General features: G+C 33.7%; 1 protein-coding gene across 1 annotated transcript; it reads right to left on the reverse strand.

The window, feature by feature from the left end:
* Nucleotides 1-248: 248 nt before the first annotated feature.
* On the reverse strand, nt 249-881 carry LOC146731447 (uncharacterized). The gene has a single exon (XM_085493775.1). The coding sequence runs from the start codon at nt 879-881 to the stop codon at nt 249-251; it is 633 nt and encodes a 210-aa protein (XP_085349901.1).
* Nucleotides 882-1901: the final 1020 nt, after the last annotated feature.

Raw genomic sequence — 1901 nt, forward strand, 5'->3', positions numbered from 1 at the left:
ATGAAACGACAAAGAAATTATGGAATTTTGCTTACAAATGCTAATCAGACACCATATACATAGAATTTGAGATATGGCATAATGTCCATGAACCAATAGTAAAAGCTTTATAATACTAACATAATGCCAGCCATTCACTAAAATATAGTTTGTGACACACCCAACTTTTTAAAATCATTATCCTTGAATTGACAAGGAGTACAATTTATTTATTATATAATCTGGGTATTTTTGAGTAGACTTCTATCTTAATTAAGAAAAGCCAAAAATATGAACTGTAAATAAATAAATACAAAGCAGACAAGAACATAGGAGTTTGCTGCTAAGACACTCGCTCCACCTTCATTTAAGTGAATAACATCTCTACAGTACAAATTACGGGCATTTGATAACTTATGGTGGTAAAGAAATTCAACCTTGTCTTCATTATCACAATGTGACTCAATTTGTGAGTTTATCGTATGAATTCTCTCGTTGATGGATTGATCATTATTTCGTGGTAGAATAGATGAAATGATAAGACTTGCCTTTAGATGTGCCTGTTTAGCTTTTGTGATTAAGGACTTTATGTCTTTAACCACATCATCTACATCATTATTAACAACATCATTTCTACCTTCATGTATGATTACATAAGAAATATTGTCCGATTTTGTCTTGTCAATAACTCTGGATGCATCACTGACATAGGTTGCACGATGTTTGGTGACTTTCCTATCTGGGTGCAACCTTTCTGGTATGATCTTTCTAATTAGTGAATTACCAATTTGTACAACATCTGCTGATTCATTGTTTTGTGTAGACTGTTTATTTTTTGTTTCCTCCACGTTTCTACCATTCACAATCTTCGCATCATCACATTTCTTATCATCGTCAATCATCACATCATTCAGCAGATCATATTTATTTTCTAGATGTACTGTCGAAATGGTATTAATAGACTTGGGTTTCCTGAAGTGTGTGTTGCAACTTTAAAATCATCAGGACTGCCGACTTTAAGGTCCTCTTTTTACTACTAACATTTCAGCAGTTAACATATCATACTTTGCTTGCAGATCTTTATTTCTACTATGAAGTTGTTGTATTTCTTCTTTCACCACAATGAGTTCTGCTTCTGTTCTGTTGTAATTTATTTATGACACATGACATCTCAGAAAGTTGGTCTTTGAAAGTCCTCTCCTTTTTGTCTTGTTGTTGAAGCATCAGATTAATTTTTGAATTTAATAAACCAATTTTCTCATCATTAGTGGAAATTAATCAATCAATTGCACGGTCAAATTTGTTGATAGAACTGTCCAGCTTACTGACATCATCATTGGTACCTTTAAATGTGTGAACATCTTCCACAAGCTGAGAGTATTTATCATCTAAATCATGAATTGAATTTTCCAATGCTGTAACTTTTGTATTCACACATATAAAAGTAATTGTAGTAATAGAAGGAGCTTTCTTTAATGAGGGTGAGTTTTCCACTGCAGACATCAAGGAGTCATCTTCCTGTACTGGTACTGTAACTTGTGTTGGTGGAAAGTTGTTTGCTGTTTGTTTATTTGAGCAAACTTGAAGGTCATGCTGCATGTGGCTAGCTGTGGTTTGTGTATCTGTTTGTTTACACAAGGAATCAACTGCAGACTTGAGTTCACTGTAGTCTGTGTTTTTTCACTTCATAAAACCTTTGGATTGAACCAAAATACCACCACTTTTATAGAGAGCAATATTGAGGATTTGACTATCTATCAAGTCTGTTGAATTGGCATCAGATATAGATAATCTACCCACTTCATTTTCAGATCCTTCCTCCCAACTAACTAACACTCCATTGTTCTTCTCATATGCTGAGTACATCTGTTTCATGGCATATACCCAACTCGATATGCGTTTAGTTTTAAACTTAATGTTGC

Source organism: Saccoglossus kowalevskii, chromosome 19, assembly GCF_978046115.1.
Source record: "Saccoglossus kowalevskii chromosome 19, keSacKowa6.1, whole genome shotgun sequence".
Taxonomy (NCBI): domain Eukaryota; kingdom Metazoa; phylum Hemichordata; class Enteropneusta; family Harrimaniidae; genus Saccoglossus; species Saccoglossus kowalevskii.

Excerpts from the sequence above, each read along its gene's own strand:
- LOC146731447 (XM_085493775.1), bottom strand. The coding sequence starts at position 881 with ATGATTGACGATGATAAGAAATGTGATGATGCGAAGATTGTGAATGGT.